The sequence below is a fragment of the Myotis myotis genome, unplaced genomic scaffold (genome assembly GCF_014108235.1).
Source record: "Myotis myotis isolate mMyoMyo1 unplaced genomic scaffold, mMyoMyo1.p scaffold_m19_p_8, whole genome shotgun sequence".
Lineage (NCBI taxonomy): Eukaryota > Metazoa > Chordata > Mammalia > Chiroptera > Vespertilionidae > Myotis > Myotis myotis.
The window spans coordinates 3,364,770-3,392,677 of NW_023416390.1; the positions used below are offsets into that span (position 1 = coordinate 3,364,770).

General features: G+C 46.6%; 1 protein-coding gene across 2 annotated transcripts in view; it reads right to left on the bottom strand.

The window, feature by feature from the left end:
- Positions 1 to 4,401: 4,401 nt before the first annotated feature.
- Positions 4,402 to 27,908, bottom strand: part of STAT4 (signal transducer and activator of transcription 4) — a 77,831-nt gene continuing 54,324 nt past the window's right edge. The window contains exons 11-24 of one of the 2 annotated variants that reach the window (XM_036320166.1): positions 24,622 to 24,681; positions 24,309 to 24,326; positions 24,129 to 24,222; positions 22,219 to 22,263; positions 16,509 to 16,592; positions 14,886 to 14,984; positions 13,260 to 13,395; positions 11,234 to 11,283; positions 10,039 to 10,133; positions 9,593 to 9,729; positions 8,497 to 8,688; positions 6,063 to 6,129; positions 5,619 to 5,727; positions 4,402 to 4,630 (exon numbers count right to left, since the gene is read on the bottom strand). In XM_036320166.1, coding sequence (XP_036176059.1) covers positions 4,604 to 4,630; positions 5,619 to 5,727; positions 6,063 to 6,129; positions 8,497 to 8,688; positions 9,593 to 9,729; positions 10,039 to 10,133; positions 11,234 to 11,283; positions 13,260 to 13,395; positions 14,886 to 14,984; positions 16,509 to 16,592; positions 22,219 to 22,263; positions 24,129 to 24,222; positions 24,309 to 24,326; positions 24,622 to 24,681 — 1,213 coding nt within the window. In that variant the 3' untranslated portion in view covers positions 4,402 to 4,603. The remainder of the gene's footprint in view (positions 4,631 to 5,618; positions 5,728 to 6,062; positions 6,130 to 8,496; positions 8,689 to 9,592; positions 9,730 to 10,038; positions 10,134 to 11,233; positions 11,284 to 13,259; positions 13,396 to 14,885; positions 14,985 to 16,508; positions 16,593 to 22,218; positions 22,264 to 24,128; positions 24,223 to 24,308; positions 24,327 to 24,621; positions 24,682 to 27,908) is intronic. The other variant, XM_036320167.1, reaches the window with a different exon arrangement.

Here is a 27,908-nt window from a genome sequence, read left to right on the forward strand (position 1 = left end):
ACTTCCCTCGACCCCACAGTGCAGATGGTGCCTGTCTTCTCCAGCCTCCAGGAGAGGGCATGGATAGTTTCCAGTGCAAAGGGAAAATGTGGGGCTCCTTTTCCAAATGTACTAAGAATTTCAAGAAGGCAGCAGCAGAGTCTTTAACCACGCCGGCTGGCCACCTGCCCACCCAGGGGACTGGCCCCGGGGACTGCACAGGGAGCGGGAAGGCCCTGGCGGGAGCCTGGGCGGGGCTTCCTCTGCAGAAGGCTGGCTACCTGTTTAGGTAAAACCAGTGAAGACCTGGATCTAATGAAGAAACAGGCCAGGACACCACTCCTTCCTGGGGGCACTTGAGTAGCATCAGGCCTTCAGTGTTCCCTGGAGAGCCTGTGTGATCTGCTCTGCCTCCCTTCTTCTTTTTCATTGATTTTAGAGAAAGAAAGATGAGAGAGAGTGTGAGAGAGAGAGATGGATGGGTCTCATGGGTTGGTTGCCTCCCACACATGCCCCAGCTGGGGCTGGGGATCAAAGCTGCAACCCAAGTACATTCCCTTGACCTGGTATTGACCTGGAGACCCCTGGGTGTGCGGCCCATGCTCTGACCATTGAGCAATGCCAGCCGGGGCTCCGGGAAAGGATTGTAATGAGAGCACCATTCTCCCACGCCCTTTAACCTCTCCCCATCCCCGCCCTGTCTAGGCATCCTCCAAGATTCTTTCCTCAGAGGCAGTGGTGAGACATCTAAGTTGATGACTGAAACCTTAGGTAAGACAGTGGGGTGGAGCATTTTTACCCGGGGCAGGAGGAGTAGGGCCCTGAGTTTAAGGAGAGGCGTTAGGGGGAAGCTTCAGGAACTCTTGCGTGGGCAGATGTCCGGGATGCCTGGCACACATGAGGTATCCAAATGGAAGGAAAGTTAGAGTCAGATAATCAAGCTGTCATTCCAGAGCATTGCTACAGAGTGGGGAGGTTCAGAGGGGGGTGACAGAAGGGGATCCCTATGTTGCTTGAGCAATCGCAGACGTGTTTTGGTTATTCAGTTAGAAGTCTAATTGGGGACTGTTCCATGATTTTAGAGTCTGAAGGCATCATAAAGGGAATTCTAGTGTAGTCTTGCAGGCAGACCCAGGGGTAAAGGAAAGAAAGGAATTCATTACCATCCTCCCTGGGTTCAAACACCAAATCATTAGCATACGCATTAGAGAGCAGACGGTGCTAGATTCTAGGGGTATACCTATGAAGAAAGCCTTCTTCGTCCATGCACATACAGAGCTTGCAGAGAGTCTAAGAAGGCAGATGATACACATTTACAACAAAGGTGATAAGAACCGTGCTGGGAGCTAGAGGATGTGAAGCAGGCGTGACGTGACCTGAGCCATGTGTGTGCATGCATGTGCGTGTGTGTGTGTATGTGTGTGTTTGAAAGGAAGGCCTTTCGGGGCCTGGAGGATGTCCGATCCTAATCCAGTAGGTGAGATGGGGCTGGCGACCTGAGAGGACCGAGCAGAGGGAGCTGAGAGGGAGCGTGACCACCAGGGAACTGAAAGCAGTTCACTCCGTCTCCTGTGTGTGCCCTGGAGGCTGAGAAGCCCTTGGGAGAAGTGATGATGAGAGATGAGTTGAGACTAAAAAGAGACTAAAAAAATGGCTTTGGAAAGCTCTGTTAGAACTATGGTCCGGAGCTGGGAACCTTGATTGTTTTTTGTGCCAGGAGCCTCTCTGGCAGTCTCGTGAAACCTATGGATCCCTTCAAGGAATAATGTTTTTAAGTCGAATAAAATACGAAAGATTCCAAAGGAAACCAAAACCACTGAAATACAGGTATCAAAATATTAACACCAACCTTGTAATATAAGTGCTTTATTAATGGCACCACATAAGATCTAGCAACAGGTCTGATGAATGCAATTTCAAACCGTGCTTAGCACAAGCGTTATTTTGAGATAAATGTAGCAACTGTGATGAGAACATGGTGCAGGTCATGGTTTGTTGGCGCTGTATCTCTCTAAAGGAATTTCCGTTTCAGCAACAAGTTGGTAGAAATAAACTCCTAACTCTTGCCATGCAAACCCACGACCCTCCGGAATTCTGCGCATACTCTCTAGGCGGGCACTGCTACGCCGAGCGTCACGAGCCATTTGAAGAGTGTCAGCGGCGACTGAAAGGATCCGTTTGCTTTCAGTGGAGCGCTCTGCTCTGCCGACACAGGAGGCACGTGGAGCTGTTTGCTGTGTTTACCGGGAGGTGATGCAGAGCGTGTCTTCCTTGCCCTGTTCTCACGGCGTCCTCTTGGGAGGACTCCGGCTGAAATGCTCTGTGTCTGACAGGGGTGGCTACACACCTATGGGCCTGTCGGGAAAGGGTGCCTTTTACTGTCTGTACTTCAGTGAGCCAGACTTTTCAAAATGCAATCATCAGTCGGTCAGTGCTCGTGGTCAGGTGACAGAAGACGGCCGTCTATGTGAGAAACTGGCGTGTGTGCACACAGAGGCCCTTTGGCGAAGTCTGGGCCACAGCATCTGCTGCGAGCACGGCGCTAGGACGGCTGGTCCCCTCACTCTGCTCCTCTGCCAGGGGGCGTGCCTGGGCGTCCTGAACCGTGTGAGGTGAAGAAAACCCCTGGGGTTTGCAGACTCCCATTCGTAGTTTAGGGTTCTTCGGGGACTTTCCTTGCTCCCCCGAGACTTTGAGGAAGTCCACTGGCAGCGGCCTTTCTTCAGATGGAGGCGCCGGTACTCGGCACAATTGTGGAGGATAAGAAGCCATTGTTGGGGAGAAGGGGTGAGATGGGAGATGAGCTGAAGCATAAAGAGAGATGAAAATGTGACTTTGGGAAGATCTGTTAAGAATGACGGTCCAGCACTGGGACCATAAAGAATATTATTCTTTACATTAAAAAGCATTGGAGAAGGGATTAGCAAGATGGACACCTGTGACGGGTGTGGGATGGGTGAGGGGAAAGTGGAAACATGACTGCTATTTTGAAAATCTTCCTTGTGTTTCATTAGATGCTGCTTGTTTGCTCCTAGCTGGCAGAAAAAAAATATTCCGGGGCAGAGAGGGGACTGGTAAGACGGAATCTCCTGTTGGGAAGGTAAGCTATGTTAAATCTTTTTATTTTTTAAATTTTTTCATGGGACATTGGCCTCTCCCTGTCTGCTTGCCTGGGGGCCAGGAAAGGGTGGAAGTTGGAGAGGATCCGCAGAGGGACTGACATTTCTGCCGAGTCAGGGCTCCCGGTGGACACCAGCCTCGGGCTTTTCCCCGCAGTGAGACATGCAGATGCCTGGCATAGAGACCTGCCCAGGTCCTGGCACCAGGGATCCCACACTCTGACTCAGAGCAACTGCTGGGCGATGGCATCGCTAAGCATCCAGTCTGGTCCGTAATATCAGTGTCCCATATGCCACCAGGAGGGACTCTGGTCCCCAACCCTAGAGGCTTATGGGAAGTCACTGTGATGCAATATGGCCCCAGAGGCAAAGGCATCTAGGACATGTTGGATTCTTAACTCTCTGTAACCCCAGGCTTGGCTGACGACCCAGAAAGCCGGAATGCCACCCAAAGACGAACGCCATGCTCCCGGGCAGGTTAACGAATGTATAGTGTGTGATCCCTGCATGATGTTATCTGCTAACCCAGGAGAGCACTGTTCTTTCTGGTGGTCTGCTAGTAAGTGACTGCCCACCATCTGGTTTTACTACAAACCCCTGTAAAGAGACCCGGCCCTGGGAGGGAGGGATTCTTCCCGCCCGGCCGGCACTGGCAGCAGCTGCCTTGCCCGAGTATGTACGTTTCTCCTATTAAAGCTCTTACGGATTTGAAGAAGGTCGTGTGTCAGTTCTTTGGAATCCACCCTGAATTTAGACTTTTGGGGCTTCCCCCAACAGAGGAATCCCTGTGCAGTGATCCCAGCAGCTGTGAACCCCGAAGTTGGGACCCTGTGGACACGACAGTCAGGAGGCCTCCTAGTTCAGCCCTGGGTACCCGGCTGTCGCTGCCCCCTTATTCCCGCCAGGCTGGGTCCAGGGTACGACTCTTCCCTGCGGGCACTCAGGACGCTGGCTTAGTAGGCTATTCCCTCAGGCGCTCCTGCTGGCTTCTGAGTAATGCAGTGAGGCCTTGCTATTCTCGACCTATTCTGAAATCTTTTTTTAAAATCATTTTTTAAAAATTAACTTTATTGGGGTGACATTGGTCAACGTGATCATATAGGTTTCAGGCGTGGGTTTCTATGTTACAGGATCTGTATATTGTACCATGTGCCCACCACCCAAAGTCAAGTCTTCTCCTGCCACCATGTATCAGGACCCCTATTCTGAAATCTTAACCTTGAGCCGTCTAGAGCCAAAGTCATCAGTAACACAGGAGAAACAAAGTCAGAGCTGAAACACAGACGAACAAATGAGTCTTTGGTTCATATCATATTAACACTTGGTTTTTAAAAGTCTCTTATCTTGCAAGTTTATCTGAAGCTTTGGTTTAGGGGTGCCAGCGAGAGGAGAGCTTCAACCATGGGGCATATACAGAGCTGAAGGAAGAAGATGTGACTGCTGGCAAACATCAGTCTTTCAGGTTCCCTTTGCTTCTTTCCTTTGCGTGTCAGGAGTTGATCCTGTCATTCAGCAGAATAGGGAGACTTCATCTAAAATTGAAAAGTGAAAAGGACCTTTGAGGAAATGACTGCTTGGCAAATAAATCACTATTTCTTATGTAAACATCCACAGCTACTAACTACTCCATAATCATTGTACCAATTAACTACTAAGCATTCAAAAGATGCCTTTAAGTGGATAAAAACTATTTAAAGAAGGCCTATTCATCTTGCGAAAAGTAAGAAGAAATGGGTGCAAAATGTAGCAAAAGTTCTCTCATAACTACATGATTTAAGGACAACTAACAACGGAATGGCCGTCCAAGGCGACTATGGATTTTTCATCCCTAGAAGTTTTCAGGAAAAGGATTAAAACCCACTTGATTTATAGTCAGACAGATATTTCTCGGGCCTCAGAGTCCCTGCAAGAGTCTATTACTCTGACGTTCGTTCATTGTGGTGCAAGTTGGGGGTTTGAACTGCTTGACAGAATTGGGGCATGAGAACAGATGGAAGGCACCCTAAATCTCATTACTGCATTTACAATTATGACGCAGCTCTCAGAAGAGTAGTATTACACTGCTGTTTGTTCTTCATATACCACTGGCAGAGGCTCCCGGGACGAACAATGCGAGCAATAATTCATCAAGAAAAATGAGAACTGGTGGTGCTTGAACTGCTAAAGTAAATATTAAAGTAAGCTTGTAAGTATTGACTAATACGTGTGGTCTGCTCAAGTGGGGAGAGAGGTGGGGACTGGCATGGCCAACAGTGGAATTAGGGACGAAGCGTATTTGAGAGGGTTCAGGAATATTCTGCCCTGTGGTGGCTTGAGATGGGAAGAATTGAAAGCCGTTCAAGCAAGTAAAGATGCCTGCTTTCCACACGGGTAAGATCAGCGGCACACAGGCCCATACAGACATCCTTGTGTTATGCTAATGAACCTGTTTTCTCGCGGCCCTGGCTCCGCACACCACCTTTGCTCACTTGGGAATGCCCTTGGCCATGGAGGAGGGCCTGGAGAAGAGAGGGAACCTACTGCGGTTTCGATCGTCGTGGGACTCAGGTTTTCTCTCAGCACCGCGTACACACTGGGCGACATCGGCAGAAGGTCTGATGGAGACTGTGGCTCGGTTGAATCGCTTCGGCTTAAAGAAATAACAAGGAAAATAGCGAAGAGGATGAAACAGTCATAGCGCGTGTGGCTTACTGTGCCAGGAACGCATTTCCAGGGCTTTATCTAGTTGTGACACTGAGATGCCTCATGCATCACCTGACATCACAGCATCAGCGACTGCAGTCAGGGTAGACTGTGGTGTGTCTTGAAGACTAGCTCTATGTATTCAGGAAAGCAAAGTGTGAGCAAAAAACGCTTTATTCTCGGGTATATGTGTTCTCCCCACCCTTAAAGTTCCTACAGAAAAGCTGCTTTTTTTGGATGAGTTCAATAATAAACATTTTACATGCAACTAAGATTACTTACATTGTCGAGATGGGGATAAAAACAGAAGGAACATAACCTTTGTCCCCCTTTTCTGTCGGTCGTGAAACTGGAAAAGCAAGTGTTGGGAAACACGTTACCGATATTATTGATGAAATCATAAAAAAGTCTAGAAAGATATGAGTAATGCTGAAAATAAGAGATGATACAAAAGCTTATTGATTCACGAAACTCTTTAGTTGAGTATTTTAGATGTGCAGAAAAGGTGCAAGAAGAGAAAAACACATCTTTTGGCAGGTCCAATCTAACTTTACATATGAATGTCTCTAAAGTGCATGAGAAAAATTGGTAATCAGCCTGGCCAGTGTGGCTCCGTGGTTGAGCATCGACTTATAAACCAGGAGTTCACGGTGCGATTCCCTGTCAGGGCACATGCCTGGGTTGCGGGCTCAATCCCCAGTAAGAGGCATGCAGAAAGCAGCCAATCTATAATTCTCTCTCATCATTGATGTTTCTCTCCCTTCCTCTCTGAAATCAATAAAAATATACATTTAAAAAAGAAAAACTGGGAAACCAACTATATTACTCGCTTCTACGTTACATTTAAGTTTGATTATAAGGACTGATTTATTTGTGTTTGGGGGGATTTAAAGTGATTCCGTTCTTTTCATTAAAACTGACACCAATCATGATCTTATAATTTCACAAATTTTTGAAGCACAGACATCAGTGCTACTAGAAGCCCTACTGTGCTGTGGGCACAGGATGTGTAGACGTGAGCCTTGGGAACAGCCCGTTTCCCTGCTGTCCTATGCTGGCCTTGTGCTTGCTCCGGCTGTCATTTGGACCAACTGTCATTTGTTTCATTGACATTTGTTGCTTCATTTGGTCAGAGGTAAAGACACTTAGGGTCTGTTGTTGTGTTATTTTGTTGTTTGCTTGTTTCAGAAGGGGATGAAGTAGGGCAGCAACAGTCACCCTACCGTGATGACGACGGTAGGACAGTCCACAGATGGTGCTCATGGATCTAGTTGCTATAGATGAACATTTTAATGGATGGTTTATACTCTCATTAAAGGACCAAAACGGCGAACTTACATTACAGCTGTGTAGCTAATTTCATGAATGTTCTTGCATAGACTCAACCAGTGTTTAACCACATGCCTTCTGTGGCCAGGATTCTTTTAGGCCGTTAGCATACACCCAGGGAGGCGGGCATGTGGGGACTTGTTACTGGCAGGCCCGGAGGTGGGGGATGTTACGCAGACTCCCTGGTCCTCTCCTGGGCACATGAGTAATACTGAGTTGTGAGATACAGTTCCATTTAATTTTGATTATAATGACTGATTCATTTGTGTATTTGGGTATTTATAGTAATTCAGTTCTTTTCATTAAAACGGACACCAATCAAGCCCTAGCCGGTTTGGCTCAGTGGATAGAGTGTTGGCCTATGGACTGAAGGGTTCTGGGTTCGATTCTGGCCAAGGGCACATGTCAGGGTTGTGGGCTCAATCCCCAGTGTGAAGCGTGCAGGAGGCAGCCGATCAATGATTCTCTCATCATTGATGTTTCCATCTCTCTCTCCCTCTCCCTTCCTCTCTGAAATCCATAAAAATATACTAAAAAATAAACTGACACCAATCATAATCATAAGTAAAAAATATATCCTATATAAGAAAACACTAATATGCAAATTGACCGAACGGCAGGCAGAATGACCGGTTGCTATGATGCACACTGACTACCAGGGGGCAGATGCTCAACACAGGAGCTGCCCTCTGGTGGTCAATGTGCTCTCACAGGGGGAGCGCTGCTCAGCCAGAAGCCGGCTCACAGCTGGAGAGTGCAGTGGCAGTGGCGGGACCCTCTCCCTCCTCTGCTGCAGGCAGGTGGTAAGGAGCGAGGGGTCCCACATTGCAAGAGCCCTGGACTGAGAGAGGGATGTCTGACTGCCGGCAGGTGGACATCCCCAGAGGGGTCCCAGACTGTGAGAGGGCGCAGGCCGGGCTGAAGGAATCCCCCTCCCCTGCCCCCCAGTGTATGAATGTCATGCACCAGGCCTCTAGTATATATATATAAAGCTTATAAGCCCTGGGCTTTTTTTTGCAAAAAACAGACTTGCTGGACTTGTAACGGCTTTCTAATCACCTCCTCCTTGTTTGCCTCTCCCCCAGTCACAGAAGTGAAGGCTGTGGGTCTGGAGAAGGAAGGAGAAACCCAAACTCTGCAAGTGGCTGGGAGAGGCCCCCACGGCCATGGCCACGGCCACAGCCATGGCAAGGTCTGGCCATAGCCACGGATCGGCCGGCAGGCAGTCCCTTTCCAGGAACCGCTGACACGCCGCTTCCTCACTAAGGTTTTGACCTCCACGTAGTCTTTGGATCTTATACTCAAAGAGGAACTTGGTTTCCTTTAACCCGGTGTGAGGCTATTTTCCAAAATATAAAGAAAAGAAAGCAAACGGAAAGAACCTGACCTTCGCAGGGCTGGGAGCTGTAGTGTTTCCCAAAGGCTTTGTCCTTGGGGATGTCGGGATAGAGGTACTTCAGGGGGTTTTCAGGGACGTTTTCGGCCATAATAACCTTGTAGTCTCGGAGGATGTCGGCGAAGGGCAGCGCCGACAGCCGGCCCTTATTGTAGGGCTCCACAGAGTGGAACCTCACTTCTCCTGGGGAGACAGACAGCCGGTGGTCAGGTTTCCTCGGGCATCGTCTGTGGCCATGCCTCCTGCCCACGGTATCTTCACATCGCTGGTCATAACACAGTGCCAGCCCCCTCTGCAGTCCGACAGGACAGATCGCCCCATGAGCCAGGACACCGCCCCGGGGGGGGAGGAAGTCAGGGTCCCTGTGATCTGGGATGACTGTACCACGAATATTCAAACCCACTGACAAGCCGAATTGTTAGGGGCAGACATAGCATCTTGAAAACGCATTCTAATTATAATTACAAGGAGTATTAACCGTGCTCTGTTAACCACGATGGCTCTGTTCTGATTAGAGAAAGCACATCAAACCTGGCTGGGAGCTGTGCGCCCTGGGACAGGGGAGTGCACATCAGAATGCAGTCCATCCTCCTTCCGAGAACTGCCTGTCATCATGGAAAGATTTACAACCTTGTGGCCGAGAAAGTCTAGTCCGGAGGCACCTGCTCTTTACAACCGCCAGCCCCATGGCCTGTAATCTGGTCCCGGAGTGCCTGGAGGCGCCCGCTAGCCCCCCCTCGTACCCCGCACCCACATGACTGTTGTGATTGTCCTGTGCCCACTTTCCCATGCCTTTCATCCCCACTTCCCCACATGATCTTTGTCCTCCTGCCCAACACAAGCAGCTGGCGATGGTGGGGGGCGAGCAGATGTTTGCGGCTGACCTGCTGCTCTCCCACACTGCCGGCTGGATTGGAATAAACGCTCCTATGAGTCAACCCCATCTCTGCTGAATGGGCTCAAGTAGCGACAGGCAGCCAGGACCCCTGGGTTGTCTGGTTACAGAGCAACACCCCAGGCACTGAACACGGAAACACCAGTGGCCAAGGCCCAGAGTCCCTGCGCAGGAAGGCCCGCGAGCACGCACCGCTCTCAGCGTGGTCCACCCACGTGAAGGTGATCCCGCCCAGGTGGCTCTCGCTGAACCGCAGCAAGAAGGTCCCCGGCATCTTGTCCTTCAGCAGGAGCCGCTCCTTCTCTTTGCTCACAAAGCCCATGACACACCTGGGAAGGCAGCAGTGGGCTGTATTAGCTGATCAAGGGCAGTCACTTAGGGCATTTGCATTCTCCATGAATGAATCCACAAAGAGCAGACCTAAATTTGCTTTGGGAATAACCCAAAGTTAACTGTGTCTGTAACAGTCGTCTTATACAGAGTAAAGTGAACATCAATCTTCTGTGAGGAACGGAAGACACGGCAGCGATTTCCCCTCCACAACATTCAACATGTTTAAAAAGAGAAGAAAAAGAAAGCCAACAGCATAAAAATAAACACCTAGGGAACTCGTCTGCAAAATATAAGCTGTAACTCACCCATCGATCCAAAGGGGGAGAATGTGCTTCTTAATGAGATCTAATATTGCTTCAAGCCACGTCCAGAAGGTGAACGATTTGCCAGGTAAGTGCTCCTGTGAGCAGAGACAGACACAGCACAGAATTACTCCCCAGGTGATGCTGATGGAATAATTCAGGCCCCCTTTTTCAGGGGAAGAATTTCTTGAAGTGAGACAACACTTTATAGAGTTTCTTCTTAAAACAACCTTATCCAGAAAATCCTCAAAATACAGATTACGATATAGAGACTTACAGAGGAGCGCTGTTACCTCTCACCCATCAGATCTACAATAGAAAAATGATTAAACCAGTGCTGGCGAGGACACAGGGAACCGAGCTCTCGTTTCTGCTCAGGGCTGTAGTTCAGACAAGTTTCCCATGAGGCTATTTGGCAATGTGTATCGAAAGATTTAAGTATGCCTTTAACTCAGCGGTTCTCAACCTGTGGGTCACGACCCTTTTGGGGGTCGAACGACCCTTTCACAGGGGTCGCCTAAGACCATCAAAAAACACATATATAATTACATATTGTTTTTGTGAATAATTATTATGCTTTAATTATGTTCAATTTGTAACAATAAAATTGGGGGTCACCACAACATGAGGAACGGTATTAAAGGGTCGCGGCATTAGGAAGGTTGAGAACCACTGCTTTAACACTTTGCTCAACAGTCTTTTAGGATTTTTATCTGAAGGAAATATTTAGACGAGTATATAAAAAGGTATATACAAGATCCCAATGGCAACATTAAAAAAATAGCCCAGCCCTAACAGGCTGGGCTCAGTGGATAGAGCGTCAGACTGGGGACTGAAGGGTCCCAGGTTGGATTCCGGTCAAGGGCATGTACCTTGATTGCGGGCACATCCCCAGTGGGGAGTGTGCAGGAGGCAGCTGATTGATGTTTCTCTTTCATCGATGTTTTTAACTCTCTCTCTCTCCCTTCCTCTCTGTAAAAGATGAATAAAATATTTTAAAAAAATAGCCCAAACTGCAAACATCAATGTCCAACTGGTTGTTTACAATGTATTTCCTCAACCTTAAAACATTCTTATCTTTCCAAATTAAATGCATGCCGCAGGTGAGATGAACAGGCTATCTACAGTTGCCAGCTAGAGAAAAAGGAGCACTATTAAAAAAGACTATAAATGCCGTCTCCCCTTCCCCTGCGGGTACCTTGCAGAACTTGGACCAGGTGAGATGACCATCACTGTAGCTGGACTGGACTACAATGAAAGAAAAGAATGACGTTTTTATTAAACAAGGAGACTCTTCAATTTGGTGCTCAACTTAGATTTCCCTCCTTCTCTCAAGCATTTCTCAAGCACCTGCTCTGTGTTTTTTAGTGTATTCAGTGCTGGAAACAGTAAACATCTGTCATGCAATTTATTATAACGGGGCGAATTCTTTTCCATGGAGGAGCTACAGATAGCTTTAGGAAGGGGGTAGTTGTCTAGGACCGAGCCTCCATGAATAGACAGGAAATACATCGTCTGAGGAGAAGGAGGGGCCCCTCCAGAATAATGTAGGGTGAAGCATAGTGGACATGAGTATAGTTTATATAAAAGACAGTTAGCCCTGGCCGGTTTGGCTCAGTGGATAGAGCGTCGGCCTGTGGACTGAAAGGTCCGGGTTCCATTCCAGTCAAGGGCACATGCCTGGGTTGTGGGCACGATCCCCAGTGGGGGACGTGCAGGAGGCAGCTGATCCATGATTCTCTCTCATCATTGATGTTTCTATCTCCCTCTCCCTCTCTCTCTGAAATCAATAAAAACATATTAAAAACAGAAGACAGAACAGCCTAGTGTTGGTGAATAAACATAAAACCAATTTGCATAAGTAGACGAAGCCAGATTGCCAGGAGTGCTGACTCTTCCCATGAAAAGAATGGATGAGCCATCTATTAGGCAATAAGGAGCCATGGGCAGTGAAAGGATCCAGGAGTTTCTATCTGAATTTCCCTTCCTTCCTTCCTTCCTTCCTTCCTTCCTTCCTTCTCTCTCTTTTTACAGATGATGTATATTTTTATTGATTTCAGAGAGGAAGGGAGAGGGACAGAGAGAAACATCAATGATGAGAGAGATCATTGATTGCTGCCTCTTGCACGCCCCCTACTGGGGATCAAGCCCACCATGTGGGCATGTGCCCTGACCTGGAACTTCCTGGTTCATAGGTTGATGCTAAAACTACTGAACCACACCAGCCAGGCTCTATCTAAATTTCTAAGAAAATTATACTCAGAAGAATACTTTGATAAAGATCTGAAAGTATATGGTGGCTATCTATGCTACATATTTAAAAGATTTATTCACTCACTAACAAATATAAGTTGAATTCCTACTACTGTGGTTTATGAATTAAATAAGGATCCAAAGGGATATTTACATTAGTAAATGTTATAACATTCTTAAAGTCCTGATCTGTTTAAATGCCTATTGATCATATACAGTCACAGTACCAGTGGCAGCCCAGCATCACCTGTACGTCCAACTTAACCAAATCACACAGGTTTCAATGCTGCTCAAATGCGTCCTTGCCCCACTTTAACTACAAATCTATGCAAACCCAACTTTCACTATTTTTTTTTTGGTGCTAAATGTGTTCGCCCTAAACCTGTCAAAATATAGGGTATCTTTTAAAATTCTTTTAGAAGAAGCTTAACACTATGGTCACTACACTGAGTACCAATGTCTCTATTTTGCAAACGTTAGAAATGTCAGACTGAAATGTTCTTGCTGGAAAGGATTAAGTGTTACCTGGTGGGTTTTAATTTCCATTAGATCTTGTGTCCCTGGAATCAGCGCTTTTCCAATTGGTTAAGGGTCACTGTGATATGAATATGAGAGATCAGGCGCCATCAGGACTGCCCGTCATATTCAGCGGAAATGGCGTAAGAACACCCCGGAGACTGGAGTGTGGGGTGGGAAGGAAGGGGCTTTAGGCCCGGACAGGCCTCGCCCGTGTCTTCATGCTACGACACAGCAGCCATGCAGCGGTGGCAAGTTACTGACCTACCCTCATCTATAAGATCAGTATTCTGCCTTCAAGAATGCTTGAAAGATAGTATAGCATTCGGCCCTGTGCCTGGCGCTGAAGAAATCATGGTGATCACTATTATGACTACTAGAAGCAACATCACCCTGGCGCTTTACAGCATGGGAGTGCCACGCACAGGGCCCAGGCCTTGGCACCTGGCACTCACCTGTCAGCTTCTCAGCCAGCATGTTGAGCTGATCGGAGTTCAGGCCACGCCCCACGTACGAGGAGAACTGCCAGCTCATCACCTCCAGGAGCTGGCTCAGCGTGGCCGGGGGAGGGTTGTTAAAGAAAACCAAGTTCTGAAATAGAGTCGGAACGGGGGTTACATGTCACATCAAACACCCTGCGATCCAACAGATTCCTGATGTCAACTCTTTAGGCCAACCTGAGGGAGCAGTGCGGATACAGAGGGGAAACCGAGTTAGTTTGTAGGAAGACTCTCCAGGCTGTGCAGCTGTCTCAGGAGCTCTGTGTGATGCATCCCCAGAGTCGTCCTCCAGGAGCAGACGGGATCTGGGATGGCTGGTGCTGAGTGGGAGGGTGGCTCTCTTAAAGAAGAAGGATTGAGGGGAGGGGGGGGTGCAGCCCCAGGGCACTCGTAGGCTGGAGAACAGAGAAGTATCCCGTCTCCCTCCCACATCCTGGAGTTGGGTGAAGAGCTCTGAACGCCTGTAGCTCCTAGGGAATGACGTTTCATTTCAGGGGTGTTGGCTGTTCTTGGCTTTAAAGACAGGGTGACTTCTCTAGTGAGTTCTGTCTCCTCACTGCAGGCAGAGAGGGCCCTGACAGCACAAGGCCTTCCTGGTCAGCTAGTCTGTCTCAGATGCCAGGGCCCGGAAGCTGGGAGGGAATAGCATAGCGCTGAGTCATTGTCCACGCCGCTTCCTTATCAGGAAAGACACTGGAGCTGACTCAGCCTGCCTGTTCTCATGGCTGGACCAGGTAGAATTCTTCCCTTTGGAAGGAACATCGGCTTTGAGTTAAGAAGAGTTGTTATTTGCATCTGACCTCTTTTCTCTAGAGTCTTCTAGACCCTGGTGGTTTCCAGGACAACGCACTGAGGTTTTGTAAGAGGGATCAGCGGGAAGTGCTTACTCATCTTTTTGCCACGCCCTCCCCTGCTTGTTGGTTAAGAAAAGCATCTGTTGTCTGCTGGAGGCCAAGTTCCAATCAATGTCTCAAGTAACCACAAGACAGCACTGAAACCCACCTGGAGCCTAGAACGGATTAAATCTGTAATGAACGTCAATGGGTTAAATAATTACACAATCGACTCGAAAGTCTGCACCACCAGAGTGTAGTTAGGCAACACCGATGTCCACTCTAGTTACTTGTTTGGAAACCAGTTCTCTGCCTCCGTCGAGGGGTCTGTGTGAGGTGTGGGCAGAGTAGTGAACAGGCAAGCACAGCAGCCATCACATTCTGGAGCACGCGTCTCCCGTAGCCCAGTCAGCAGTCGGCAGGGTGACCCCAGAGCTCCCTCTGATGCACGTACTGGGGAGCCGACCAGACCCTCCGTCTGTCACCTTTGTTAGCCTGAACTCTCTCAGGGTCCACGCACATTTGAACATAATACTTTGAATCTGACATGAAAGAGGAATCATACAACTAGGTAGACTGGAGTTCTGAAATGCAGCAACCCACAGGACATGCCGGAATTTTATTTCCAGCTTTTAAAATCCCAGGAAACACAGATTTTTATTTTTATTTTTTTTTGATGCGGATGGGTTTCATCGACAAAGCAAATCCAATGGAATTAAAGGAGGAGAAATCGGAATAGAGACTCTACCTGGGAATCGTTGGTTGACACATTGTACCAGATGATGGACGCCCACGCGTTAGGTAACTGACTGACATTGGAAATCATCACCACAGGTAAGGAGCTGGTCTGGTTTAAAAAAAAAAAAGGCATAGTTATTACAGGTAGGTGCACCTTGACATGATTTTAGACTTGGCCCTCTCCCCTCAGGAGCCTTCTCCAGCCAACCCCACTGCTCCCAGCCCGGTGTCTGCACTGCCCCGGTCACCTCGGTGATTTGTGAAGGCTCATGTATGCTGGCCGAGCACATATGAAAGGTACAGGGAGGAAAGCAGCTGTAGGCACCGGAATCCTTTCTAAAGTGCCCGGCCAGCCAGCCTCTTTAATATCTTCCCTGAGACCATGGGAGTATCTATACTTTCTTACATCAGGTACTGCCTAAAACGCAACTAATTCGAGCTTGTAACCATCTAGCCACTGTCCTCTCCATAAGTTACATGAAAGAATTGAATTTTAAATTTATCGCTGAGATGGATCAATATGTTCAAATTATGTTCTGACACCTCATGAACGTCAGTACTAGACATGGGAGTTTTAACTGGAGAAGACGGTGAAGTCAGCTCTACGGGAACACCAAGCATTATGGAGATGGCGCTGCGTGGCCTGTTGGTGCAGAACTTAACTCAGTACTTGTGGTACTGCAGCTTCCCCTCTCATGGAGGAAACAGCCTTTCACAGACTGGCCTGGGAGGCTGAGCAACTTTCTTCAGTCCCTCCCCAGAACAGAGGCTAGAAGGCCCTGGGCAGGGAAATAACCATGGAGGAACTTCATAGCTCATGGAAACAAGTTTTGGGAAAAGAGATGAGTGAGGAATCCGTGATCAATTTTATGAACACGTTCCCAGTCAGTGAGACAAAACAGCAAAGGCAGAGCTCTAACATAATACATCCCACAGACAGGATCGCTGCCAGGGTGTGACAGACACTGCGCTTGTTCGTTCATTTCCTCGCAAACGCTGAGCAAGTGCTGTGTGGCGGCACTGCGCCGGGCGCTGGGCACTGCGCTGGGCGCTGGGCGCGGGGGACCAACGAGGCACGATGCCTGCCTTCAGGGCGCTCCCGGTGACCATGTTCACTGTCCCCAGGGTTTCTTTATTCCTTCTTTGACTTCGATGGTGAATGTTAAAAGAGGATCAAAACAAGGTGCTCTTGGTGTTCCTATTATTTATCTTTACGTTAGAAAAGTCTTTCTGAGGGATTTGTACGTGGGAGTTAAATTTTTGAAAATATATCACGACGTGACATCATGGCTCAAGGACACTGGTTTCTCTTTAGGTGTTCCCCTGAGTATCCCTGACTTGGGAAATCCCAGGAAACAAAACACACACACACACACAATCTTCCCAACCAATCATTCACTAGGCCTGTGTATGGAATTCCTAATGCCCGTGAGATTTTTATCATTCAGATTCAACCAGTGTAGTCTATGTTGACTAATTTGTAAGCATTTGACATATTGATTTTCTAAATTAAAAAAAAAAAAGGAATAGGGGTGTACTAAGACCTAGAAAAGACTGAGGTTTTTATCTACAAATGCTGACCGGGTCCTGAAGACGTTAGTAGTAAATAGTAGATGTTTCTGGAAACCCCTACCTCCAGATCGATCGTCAGGCCGTAGAGGCAGATCTGTGCTTCAAAGGTGATGGAGTGAAGCTCCTCCGTCACCATGTGGCAGCCCTGGGGAGAGAGAAACGCGCCTTCACTCTTACAGACAAACGCAGACTTGCTCTCTGTGACAGGCCTGCTTCTACTAGTAAAAATCAACACATTCTCAGAGTGTAAGCCCCCAACGTTCCCCAGGATGCAACAGCTCCCCTTGTTCTTTCACAAGTTATTTGGAGTATGTAGTACAGAGTTTGGGTCATCTTCATTTCCACAGACAGAACAACGGTAAGTCTCCAAAACAATATACTTTCCAGCTTTTAAAATTCTAGCATGGTTTCATCAGCTGAAATTCAGATAAACAGCTCTTTCCTTTTTAACTTTCGGAGATTAGTCCTTTGACTTACCAACGAAGAACAAAAGCAAGCCGTGTGTGTGTGTGTGTGTGCGCGTGCGTGCGTGTGTGTGCATGTGTGTGTGTGTGTGTGTGTGTGTGTGTGTAGCTACAACAGAAGCAGCTCGGTGTCATAATACATTTGTTTAAAAAGAAACAGGATTTCCTTCTGGTGACTGTTCCAGCTGGAAATGTCAATAGCATAACAGCTGGGGTTTTGTTTACTTTCCAATAGAGTAAAACCCTAATCTAGATCTCCCAGTGAGAGTGGGGGTTGAGGGTGGCAACAGGCTCCCTGCGCCCCTGAACCAGGGGCCCCTGAGGCTTGAGGGTGAAGAGGGCTGACCAGCAGGGGCCCCAGTCCATGCAGTGAGGCCCATGCCTCCCCAGCCCCAGGCAGGGCAGGAGGTCGACTCTCTGGAGCCCATGAATCACAGGAACTGAAAGGGTTCTCTGCAAGGTCAAGCTGAAGGCTGAGGTGAGGTGCTGAAAGGGGAAGATGTGGTGAAAGCGTACAGGAAAGCCTGGTGGGCGTGGCTCGGCGGTTGGGCGTCCACCCATGAACCAGGTCACAGTTCGATTTCTGGTCGGGACACATGCCCAGGTGTGGGCTCCATCCCCAGGGTGGGATGTGCAGGAGGCAGCCCATCCATGATTCTCTGTCATCACTGATGTTTCTCTCTCTCTCTCTCTCTCTCTCTCTCTCTCTCTCTCTCTCCCTTCCTCTCTGAAATCAGTAAAAAGATATATTAAAAAAACACACCTGTATTGTTGAAAGTATTAGAGATGTCCCCTCCTTCCCCCTTCTAGCCCACCCGCCACCCCAGGCCTTCACCACCCTGTTGTCTGTGTCCATGGGTTATACATCTGTGCATACAAGGTCTTTGGTTGATCTCTTCCACCCGCCCTCCCTGGTCCCTGATGAACCTTTAAGCACTTTGCCACGTGCCAGGACCTGCAGCTTTGTCATCATCGAGAGCTCGTTGGCCTGGCCCCAGGCTACCGAGCCAGAATCTCAACAAGACCCCCAGGTGGAGTTTGTGAGAAGACCATTCTCAGTGTGGTGTATCCACATCCGCCTCAAAAGGGATCTGAGAAATTGGGAGATGGTGTAGGAAGCTTAACCAATTTTAAAAAATCACCCCGTGGGAAAATGAAAACAGAAGGGGAGTTACTGGCCTAGAAGAGTCCGGGTTGGGGAGGGGGTGTGGGTGCAGTCAGCTCGGGGCGATGGGGGCCTAATACTGCGTGAATAACAAGGCCGAACCAATCTGATTACATTTCAAGTATTAAAAAATGGTTCTGATAGGATGGCATGGCTAACAGCTACATGAGGAAGATTTTACTGACAGCAAGTGTTAAACTTACGGTTTGTTACGGAGCAGGAAGTACAGAATTAAAAACTCCATCTCCCTGGGTGAGATCATTGATACCTTATGTTGCCTGCAGGTAGTTAGATTCACTAGGTGGGTTGCTTCTTACTGGGTTAGTGGAAAGTGATGTTAGTGAAAATTCTGCTTAAAAACCCCTTAGGCCACCCTAAAAATTACTCCCAGCACATTCAGCACACCAAACACACAGCCCACCCCCATGTTTAAACAAACAAACAAACAAACAAACAAACAAACAGCTGTTGCTTCGGTTGAGCATGAGATAAAGTAGTTGGCTTGTGTTTAGGCACAAAATGGAACAAACCCCCACATATTTTACACAATAGAAAATCTCACTGCCCTATGCGACCCGCAACCTCCTGGCCATTACCGGGTGCCTCTCCCCCTCGCACTGAGGTCGATGGCAGCATGATGCAAGCCAGCACAGAGCCGGCGAGGCCGGAGGCAAGCGCCTGTCTAAATGTTAACCATTCTAACTCGAGGTAACAAACTGTGGGAGTGTGGCCAGCCTCCTGCTTTGACATCTAAGCTGCCACATGACCTCAAAGGCCAGTTTTAACTTCTCCCAGTCTCCTGGGACCATGTGGCCTGGGGAGAGAATGGTCACCCTAGCCTATTGCCCACCCCACTCTCCTCCACCTCTGTGAGGGCCTCGCAGGCCACTGAGGCCTCCAGGCCCCTGTGCTTGTGCCTAGAGACGCTGGCGTTGCTGGTGACACCCATGCTGGGTAGAATAAGGCAGAAGAGGCCCTCGCAGGCCCTGGAAGCAGGTTGAGGTCTTCCGGGCGGGAATTCTGGTCCTGGGCTCTGGGGGAGCAGGTTGCCTTGGACCCAAAGACCATTCCCTGTAGGGAGGCACGGCTGGAAGACAGCCAAAGGGAGCCTTTTTGAGTCTGAGGTCTTGTTCCTACCTGATTCTAGCCTCTAGTTTAAGTTCCATGATTAAATGTAAGTATGATGTGGTCATTCATTCATCATGGGTAATTTCCTCAGATCTCTGAGTTACAGCAGCCATCGAGGTGAGAGAGCCCGGGCCTCTACAGACACTCAGGGCAGTCCATTCACTTTGGAAAACGAGGTCATGCTTTAGGATTACATCACTGGACTGGGATGGATGGTGAGAGGTTTCCTCGGTGATTCAGACTAGTCTCTGATATTTACTTAAAATCCCTAATGCAACTGTGAGGCACGTTTAGAACAAAATCCATCAACGCAGCTGACTTACAGAGCACATGACTGGGGAACAGTGGCTCCAGCCAAAGAAAGCATCGTTAATTCTCAAAGCCTGCGTGGCCCTCGCTCCCCGTCTCTATCACTCCACCGTGCAGTCCACGCCAGGACCCTATTCCGTTTCATGCTCCCAGGATTCCTTCCTTACAGATCAGAAAACTGTCACAGGTAAGATGGACCACTCATGTCTGTATTAAAGGCCATTCTAACCATCTGAGATGATTGTGGGGTTTAAAAGATCCACATTTGTGATACTTCTATGATACTGAATATTATAAAGGGCTCCACCTGGGGAAAACCACAAGCGAATGAAAGGCAGGTACAGATGCCGCCATATTCTTTTTGTTTCCGCTGCTCAGTGCCTGATAGCACACCCTGAGCTCCTGGGATATGTTCACAAACGGTTATGGCTTTTGACGTGAAAGGAAACCTCTGCTAAGTCAATAGGACTGGGGTAAGGGTGATTTCCATCTAAATTTCTGGCCATAATCTATGATATTGTTGCACATGGAAAACAATATGGAATAGGCCAAATTACAATACTCCACTGCCTTTCGGAGCCTACTTTTATATATTTTGTGACTCTTCAATTGTTCCCATATCTTCAATTGTTCCCATAGCACAGAAAGCAATGTTCAAAATCTATGGCTTCTTTTCAATGGCCATAGGAGTCATATTAAAATTCTGTCAACAGGGGGAGCTCAAAGAATAGTGTAAAATAGAATTATTCTGATCTGGTAAACTTGAAAACAAAAGGGAAGAAATGAAAGGATTCTGATGTATACTGTACAATTTTGTTATTATTTGGAAAGTAAGAAGAAATACATTCAAATTAATATACTAGTAAGTAGACAGTGTTAATAAGCCTGGTTGATTTTTCTATAGTTTTTCATCTCTAGGGAAATCCAAGGTTTTGTTTTTATATCCATCAGGATGACAATGTATTGAATGTTTACATTATTCCCATTTGATTTAGTTGAGCTGCTAAGAGTTCAGAAGCATTGCGCTTCATCTATTCAGACTTAGTCAATATTACTCAGGGATGTCAGGCTGCATGAAGTGTCAATCACAACTCCTGCCCAAATTCCAGGGAGATGGGCTTTCATTTATCATGTGCTAATGTTTCAGTCACGAAATTCGGAAAACCATTATGGGTTTCTATAAGGTAGGAAGAATAGCTCCCACTTTTTTCGTTTACTGGAATATTCTTAAACTCAAAAGCTCTGTTCATGTGACATCTGGGTGTTCGAAGCTCTGCCCTACGCCAAGGGTCTACCCAGGGAGAAGGCTTCCTTAGCTCATCTTTGGCGAGGCTGTGAGATTTGCCAAATGATCTTTCCGACAAGATTAAGAGACTGAAGCATTCTGGGAAGAAAAAATGTGGAACATGGAATCTGCCATGAGGGATCTGTGTGGTTTTGTGGGTGGGTCAGATGGATTGTAGTTGAATGCAGGGTTTATAAAGTGCTTTTTCCTTCCAAATAATTCAAAGAGATGTTGCATAGGAGCTGTGAGGTATAAAGCCAGGAGGTAGGAGCCACACACCAATTGCGCCAGAAACCAGCCTCATTGCCTTATATCTGCCTTGTGTGGATGGCTTTACATTTGCAGCATCTCTGAGCAGAGAGCGTTGGGCAGTACTACCCTGATCTCTGAGAGGGAAAAATGCAGTATTTCTCCCACAGATCATTTGTCAAGGATCGCATGTGCAGTCATGGCCAGAATGGACTCAGACCCAGGTTTCCTAACCCTAAATATGTAGGGCACAGGCAAATGCCCTGGTATCTGGACCAACGAGATCGATGGTCTCCAAGACCACTGCCAGCCCAAGACCCGGCCACTCTAGCATTTACAGACTCAAATGTGAATACGTAGACTGCATCCATTTGTCCTTTAAATCAATTCATTCAGTGGAATGCAGACCTTAAATAGAAGAGCAAGGTAATTGATACCATGAAATAACTGTTTTTCACCTGTGGTTTTTACATAATTTGTCATGATGTTTGAGACTTAACTCTTATTTGTAGAAAATGAGTAATTTTAAGATACTTTATAACAAAGGAGGAGTGACTAAAGAAAGTATGGCACACCTGTAAAATGAAATACAATACAATCACGTAAAACCATGTTCTTCAAGAGTGTTCAAGGTCATGGGAACTGTTCACCACATATTGCTATGTGGAAAAAAAGCAGGTTATGAAGCAATGTGTCTATATGAAATATATACAAAAAGTCTAGAATGATGTGAACCAAAATGTTAATAGTCACTTTCTTAGGAGGGTATTATTATCTGTAATTTCCTCCTTGTTAAAACAAAATTTCTTATATTGTCTGCAATGATCAAGCTTTACATTTGTAATCAGAGAAACATGAATTTGACTTTATATCTATAATAATAAAAGCATAATATGCCAATTAGACTGGGCGTCCTTCCAGATGTCCTTCTGGATGAAGCTAGGGCTGCAAGGGAAGCCCAGGTCCGGGGTGCCTGCCGGCGGCTGGAGGGAAAGCCCGGGTTCCGGGTGCCAGAGGGAAGCCAGTAGCGGGGGGAAGGAAGGCCTACTCTTGCACGAATTTTGTGCATCGGGCCTCTAGTAAAAATATAAAAGGCAGTTTAAGGGCTTTATAAAAATAAGACGTTATAGAATTATTTCCTAGAAAAACTCTAGAAGAAAACATTTCCTACCTCATTTCCTTTGCTTCCGGCAGTGGACTTCATTTCCTTTGGTTGCTTAGAAAAAGAAGACAGTGTTTACATGGAGACACGTTATCAGCTGCATATCAAAATCACCTACTTTAGTGATTTTCTTGGTCACAATTTTGAAAGTAACCCAGATGTCTTCCAACTCATGGGACCCGACAGCTGCCCACATCACAGGAAGCAGCTTCCTGTTCGGGTGCCAGTTTGGAAACTTCCATCGAGCTCAGTGAGGAGGTTGGCAGATCACTAAGCCTGTGTGTTTCAGCCAACATTTTGGAAAGAGGCAATCATGCTGGATGTGCTTGAACGTATTCAGCCCTCCTTTGTACCTCGAAGGGGTCACCCGAGCTAAGCCGTGGGATTCCCAAGCCTGTGAAACCCCGCCTGGCACAGAGGGCTGGGAAAGGAATGACGGGTCAGCTGTCCAGGAAGGACTAGGTGCCGTTAGAGGACAGGGAGACTTCCTGACACAAAAATGTTCATGCTATGGATCACTTACTAAAACAGACAGGAAGCAAATGACACAGTGTGCACAATCTCGTCTGGCTTTAAAAAGAATGAACACAAAAATAAGGGTGTAAACAGCGTTACCTCAAGGTGGCGGGATTACAGGTGATGCTTTAATTTAAAAATTTTGCATCTCTGATATTCTAAATCGACTTTTATATTGAAAGTAATTAAAGTCATTATGCAAAAATACATAATGAAAATGCTTGGCCACTAGAAGAGCAGTGTAGAAACTAATGTTTGGGCTTTTACCGCTTTACTAACTTATCAGCAAACACTGGCCGTTATTAAAAATTCCCTGAGGACCGAAATTAATCCTGAGCAAAAAACAAGTGCTCGCTAGAAGGACGTAGAAAATGCGACTCCTCGTTGCATTTCATTTAACAGTCTCACGTGGCAGGAATTCAGCTAAAAGGAAATGCCCCCTTCAGTACTGAAGAGCGAACAAAAACCAAACTAAAAACAAAAGCCAGCATGAACGTGTGTAGGCAGATACCGTTCTGTGAACGTCAATTCTGTATGTTAGAAACTAGGCCTTTTGAGGCTGATTCTGAGACGTCCCAACGTCCAGGGAAGAGACTTCCTAAACGTTAACAAACCAGATGAGTAACACGTTTCTGGCGAGACCAGCCACAGGGTCCTTGGGAATCTAAAACGATGCAAAGCATGAGAAAGAGAAGTGAGAAGAGGGCTCTCGGTGGAGAGGAAGTGGTGAGCACCAGAAGCAACAGGACGCGGCTGGTCAGGGCTTTCTAGACATGCCAAGGCGAGCCGCAGCTGTCATGCCAGGAGCACCCTGTCCCCCCAGCTCACCGGTCTCAAGTGGACGTGCCTGTAGCCAGACCTGATGTTCCGTGATGGCATTTCTCGGGGGCATTTAAAAAACGAACCCAGGAATGGCTGTCCGTTACAAGATGGATTACTCTTGTCATTATTACCAAAATCTAGGGACCAATTACTAAATATACACTGAGTGGCCAGACTATTATGACCACCCCATCAGGACTTCATTGGCACTTCCAAAAATACTGAATATTGAAAACTTCCTAAGCAAATGTTCTCAAGGTTTTATTATTATTATTATTTGCATAACTAATTCACTTCATTGTACTGATGGGGCGGTCATAATAATCTGGCCGGTCAGTGTATTTAGGTTCTACTTCCCTGGTAAGAACTCAGACCTGAGTTTAGCTTCGGTGTTCCTTCTACCATTTTTAATTCTTCAATGATGGCATGTTGTTATAGCTCAACACACCCTTTAATCTCACATGAGGAACATGAAGAAACAACATGCATGGGGTTCCAAGCCTATTAGTAAAGATGTGTTTGATTTGAGAAAGAAGAGAAAGCTCGTATAAGCTGACTGTGTACAGGTACTAGGCACTCACCAAATGGCGGAACTCTACCGAGAGGCTCCCGTTGGAAGATTCTTCGATGGACATGGCTTTGACGTGCGTTCCACACAGCACAAACCTGCGATTACTGGGGAAGAAATCTCAGCCGTTTACATGGTCTCTGGGAAAACAGATTTATGACAACAACCAAGAGTTCCAAAGTACAGGGCTTACCTTAGAGTGGAAACATTCCTGTAAACACAAGAAGATTTTTTAAAATAAGCTACGTAATAGACCTGGGAAAACTTTTTATAACACTTGAGAGGATAGTAGGCAAACCTTCATCCCTGTTTAGAGCAAACTTTTACAAATAGGCCTTCACTGGCGTTCTGTTAAATGGTTTAACTTCAAAGTCCAATATTTGAAGTGCATTGATAAGTAATGTTAGAGAAATAAATGTAAACGTTTGAAATTATTCTATAAAATAAGAACAGTTCTTTTTAAGAGTCTTACATTTTCCTGTTTCAAAATGAAATTAGGTACTTACTTGTCAATCGATGCTTTCACCTTTACCTGATAATTTAGTTCTGGCAGTTTTATTAGTAGTCTGGAAAGACACAAAGAATCAAAGGTAAAAATCACAAGTCCTAAAAGTCTTTTTTTACATTTAGAGATTTAGATATATTTATAGCATATACATATAGATCTGATTGCATTATCTCCCTATGTTAGTGTGTTTTAAACATGTCCAATTCCTCTTTAGTTCTCCATGTTACTAACACTGCTAGTCACTTAATATACTGACAAGCATTTGGGAAGTGTTTCCATATGGCTGTAGTTCAGTGATGGTGAACCTTTGAGCTCGGCGTGTCAGCATTTTGAAAAACCCTAACTTAACTCTGGTGCCGTGTCACATATAGAAATTTTTTGATATTTGCAACCATAGTAAAACAAAGATTTATACTTTTGATATTTATTTTATATATTTAAATGCCATTTAACAAAGAAAAATCAACCAAAAAAATGAGTTCACGTGTCACCTCTGACACGCATGTCATAGGTTCGCCATCACTGCTGTAGTTGATGTGTGTTGGATAAAACCTTGGCTAGGTCAGAAAAATAGCTATATATTTTGGTTCAAGCCAAAATTTGGGTTAAATGTATAAACATAAGAAAAATTAAAGTCTATTGATATGGCTTCATTTTATTCTTGTACTAGAGGCCTGGTGCACGACATTTGTGCACTGGAGGGTTGGGGTGGGGGGTTCCTCAGCCTGGCCTGCGTCCTCTCGCAGTCCAGGACCCCTTGAGGGATGTCCACCTGGAGACTTAGGCCTGCTCCCCGCATGAGCCCAGCTTCTGGCTGAGCAGCACTCCCCCTGGGTGAGTGCGCTGACCACCAGGGGGCAGCTCCTGCATTGCACATCTGCCCCCTGGTGGTCAGTGCGCATCATAGCGACTGGTCATTCCACTGTTCGGTCGATTTGCATATTAGCCTTTTATTATATAGGATTTTAAGAACACATTTTGTAAGCTTACTAAAATTAAATGTTTTGATGATAACTGTTTTATGGTAAAAATATTGAGAAAGACTAGACCCCTGGTAGAATATGGAAAATTCACACTTCAATGCATTTGTAATCTTTAAACATACTCTATTTAAGTAACAGCAAAAATGTCCATAATTTAAAAAGACATAATTTCAAATCAAGTGATTATAGGTCAGAATAACTTTCTTTAATTCCTTAATCTGGTGAGGGGCCCTTTTTTCTTTTGCTTTCCCCATCTCTTCCGAACTGTACCCTCTCTCTGTAGGTTCAGTTCAGTTTCTGAGATAATCACTCACTTACTCATTCATTTACTTATGCCCTCATCCCAAACTTCGTTCATTCACTCAGCATGTATTGAGCTCCTCATACATATTCATTACGTGCTCTAGGCACTGGGGTACTGGGGTAGTGAAGACTGGGAAAGGGAGAGGTGTGGACACTGCTATACATAAAAGGAAGAAGTCCACTCACATATATGGAACATAGAGAACGGTGGGGTAACTGATGGGCATGAGAGACATAAAATCACAGATACTAAACAGCCCAAACAAAAGCTGGGTAGAATGTCGTGAAGGTTCCTTCAATGTCCTGCACCAGGCACAGGACTGAGTTCAGGGTTTGGGCTATGACAAGCGTGCAGTGCTGGTAGCAAGGGTTGGTATGCAGTAAGGCAAGATGGTTTTCCTCTCTGCCTTCCTCTCTGTCCCTCTGCAGGAAGGGAGTCCCCTGTTACCTCTCCCTTTGGAATAGAAGGATGCAGTGCTGCGGTGGAGAGGGGTTTAAGGGACAAACTTGAACACTAAGCAAAGGTTCATCTATTCAGACAGGGGGAACAGGATCCAGAGAAGACAAATGGGGACCCAGCGGTCAGGGAGAAGAGAAGGGCAGAACACTCACACCAGGGACTCAAGGTCTTTGTCTCATGCAGCCAGTTCAGACAGCGTGCCAGGTGGTGCCATTCAGGAACCTGTTCCACTCAGAACTCCGTGTAAGCAGTCCCGACTCACCCCCCTTTTTGTTCTAAAGAGTATCTTAGACTTCACATACCATCCATGGGGGCGCCTCAAGGGAAAGTAGGGTGCTCACTACCCCTCTAGTTTTACCTCCGTTCAGTGTTACTGTCTTCTGGGTTACAGACGGATGAGAGGATGAAGAAGAAACTATTTTTGAAAATTATAACATTTTTACAAGGAACTTGGCCTTGGCTTTAGTTCTTAAGTCTTAGTGCAAGATTCACACAAGGAAATGATCAAGAATTTCGAGGAGGGTTTTTGAAATGCAAATTGAAGACAAAACGTCTTCCCTGTAAAAATGCAGAGGTGATGAATGTGAACTAAATTTACTCTGATGATCATTTTGCAATTCCTGAATGTCAAGTCGTTATGCTGCACACCTTAAACGCATACAGTACTTACACTAATTATATCTCAACTAGAGGCCTGGTGCATGGGATTCATGCACTGGTGAGGGGTGTGGCCTGCGGGGATCCACCCTCTGTGGGAGTGCTCATCTGGCTCAGCCGAGAGGCTATGGCCCCTGTCAGCTAAGCGGTGCTCCCACTGTGGGATCGCACTGACCACCAGGGAGCAGCTTCTGCATTGAGCATCTGCCCCCTGGTGGACAGTGAGCATCATAGCGACTGGTTGGTCATTCTGGTTGTTCTGCCATTCAGTCGCTGGGCTTTTTTATATAGGATAGAACTGAAAGAATAAAATAAGAATGGAGTTCCAGTAGTGACACGTGATCAGGGACCCTACTATGGCATCCTAGTTCACCTTGGCAGCTTTACCTCTTGTATTAGCCTAGGATTTCAGCTTTCTGGAGGTGAATAGTGATCAGTGATTTTAAACTGTGGGGCCCTGGAGACTGAAGCATGATGCAAAATCTTTGAAAGCTTAAAGTCAAACTCATTAAGTGCCATGAGGGACAATGCTACATTTTGGTTGCTCCTGCTACTGGAAAGGATCAAATACATCGCTACAGCAACAATAACACAGAAGTCATATCCATAAGTAAGTATACACTGAAAAACGTGGTGTTGAGTGTTTTTTCAGAAAAGCTACTAGACAGGTCACTGGGTAACACCGGGGAGACCGTGCCACGTCTTTCCTGGAATGGACATTTGAAGCTTCCCCTACTCTGTCCCCACCTATCCTCTTCATCCGCTCTCGTCCCGCTCACAGGCTTAGGAAACAGACCTCAGAAGTCGTACTTCCTGGCTTCCCCCCTGCGAGCCTGCTCTCCTCTTCTCCGCTCTTCCCTCAGGGCCTTCCCCGGTGACCAC